At 39.8% G+C, this 2,021-nt stretch overlaps 1 protein-coding gene across 1 annotated transcript; it reads left to right on the top strand.

Moving 5' to 3' along the window:
- The first annotated feature begins 73 nt into the window (after positions 1 to 73).
- On the top strand, positions 74 to 1,539 carry LOC128205917 (uncharacterized). Its single transcript, XM_052907979.1, has 2 exons — positions 74 to 233; positions 1,202 to 1,539. The coding sequence occupies exons 1-2, from the start codon at positions 74 to 76 to the stop codon at positions 1,537 to 1,539; spliced, it is 498 nt and encodes a 165-aa protein (XP_052763939.1).
- Positions 1,540 to 2,021: the final 482 nt, after the last annotated feature.

Genomic DNA, 2,021 nt, shown 5'->3' with positions numbered 1-2,021 from the left:
TGAAGATCGCCGTAACAAGGTATTTGACTCTGAAAAGTCGACTTGAACCGAGAGCATAAAAGGCAAAATCAATATGGCGGCCTCCATGTTCAAACCGCCTGCCGAACTGAATATCACCGATGATAATGTGTCACAGAACTTTTCTAAATGGAAACGTCAGATGGAAGTATACCTGACAGCGAGTGGCGTAAATGAAAAAGAGAAAGAAACTCAGGTAGCCGTTATCTTACTCTGTGCGGGTCCGGGAACATGACGATCATAAAAAAGATCCTAAGCGAGTCATCAAGAAAATCGAAGAGTATTGCAATCCACGCAAAAGTGAAGTCCTTGAAACTCACAGATTCTGGTCGGTTCAATATGAAATGTCTGGTTTTGAACAGTTATTGACTGAGATAAGAAAGAGGGCAGATACATGTAATTTTAAAGAGAAAAACAGAATGATGAGAGACAAAATAGTGTTTAGTGCAAATGGCGAATTGCAAGAACTTCTGTTAAGAGAAGACGATTTGCAACTTGAAAAGGCCATTAAAATATGCAGAGTGTTCGAGCAATCAAACAAGCATGTCAGTGAACTTCGAGAAAAGACAATACATAAAGTGACAAATGACAAGAAAAAATAAAATGACCGAGATAATTATGTCACTCCGCGTAGAGAACATGGTAATCATACGCAGAAGAAAACGTGTGGATTTTGTGGGTACAGACATGAAATGAAAAAAGAAAAGTGTCCTGCATGGGGGAAAACATGCGATGCGTGCAGGGGCAGAAATCATTTTAAGAAAATGTGCAAGAAAGTACATGCAGTAAACAAAGAAGAACCTGATGTTCAAGATGACAGTGACGATTGTTGGCTAGCAATGATAACAACAAAGCAAAAGAATCGGGTATCGGCAAAAATGAATGTGAATGATTGTGAAATAAACTTTCAGTTAGACACTGCAGCCGATATCAATACCATTTGTCAAAAATATGTAAAAAAAAGAGCAAGTGAAGGCCACAAACATAAATTTGCGGATGTGGAACAACTCTGCAATGAAACCGTTGGGTTGTGCTACACTTAGCATGACAAACCCGCAAACAGATGAGAGCCATGATGTTGACTTTGTGGTGGTGTCAAATACCTATGAATGCTTGTTGGGTTTGAAAACTGTTCAAGAACTAAATTTAGTAATTTTCAACACTGACAAATTTATCTCAAAAGTCACAACTGTAAATAGTGATCTTGGAGAAGTCCATTTAAAAGTTGACAAAGATGCTACCCCGAAAGCATTGCCTTGCCAAAATGTGCCATTAGCCATTAAAGACCAAGTAAAACAAGATTTGGACAGTCTAGTTCAACGTGGCATATTAAAAGAAGTTACAGAGCCGACAAAATGGGTGAGCCAGATGGCTGTTGTCAGAAAACCAAACGGAAAACTGCGTCTGTGCATCGATCCACAGCCTCTCAACCAGGCCTTGATGAGAGAGCACTACAAGCTGCCAGTGCTTGAAGACATTCTCCCTGAATTGCATGATGCTAAGATGTTTAAAAAAAAATAGATGTGAAAGAAGCATACTGGCATTGCAAACTAGATGAAGAGTCAAGTTTGTTGACCACAATGATTACTCCATATGGAAGGTATAGGTGGTTACGTTTACCTTTTGGACTGAAAGTTTCAAGTGAGATTTTCCAAAGAAAACTGAATGAAGCGCTCAGTGGTTTGGATGGTACATTTACCATTGCCGACGACATCATCATTGTTGGATGTGGCAATAATGAGGACGCTGCAAAATTAGACAATGACCGCAAACTGAAAGCACTGTACAAACGATGTGCAGAGATATATCCTGCTGAATGAAGAAGAGAAAGCAGTAGGAAAAGAGATACATTTCCATGGACACAAAATAACTGCTGAGGGTATCTTACCGGATGAAACCAGAATATCCTCTGTCTTGAACATGGCCTCTCCAAAAGACGTCACCGAGGTCAAACGTCTGTGCGGTGTCATTCAGTACATGGCCAAGTTTCTTCCAAGTTTGTC

Source organism: Mya arenaria, chromosome 2 (genome assembly GCF_026914265.1).
Source record: "Mya arenaria isolate MELC-2E11 chromosome 2, ASM2691426v1".
NCBI classification, from domain to species: Eukaryota; Metazoa; Mollusca; class Bivalvia; order Myida; family Myidae; genus Mya; species Mya arenaria.
This window is presented reverse-complemented; position numbering and strand designations above follow the sequence as displayed.

Excerpts from the sequence above, each read along its gene's own strand:
- LOC128205917 (XM_052907979.1), top strand. The coding sequence starts at position 74 with ATGGCGGCCTCCATGTTCAAACCGCCTGCCGAACTGAATATCACCGAT. Across the intron at positions 234-1,201 it reads GGTAGCCGTTATCTTACTCT|TCACAACTGTAAATAGTGAT; the intron begins GTGCGGGTCCGG and ends TTATCTCAAAAG.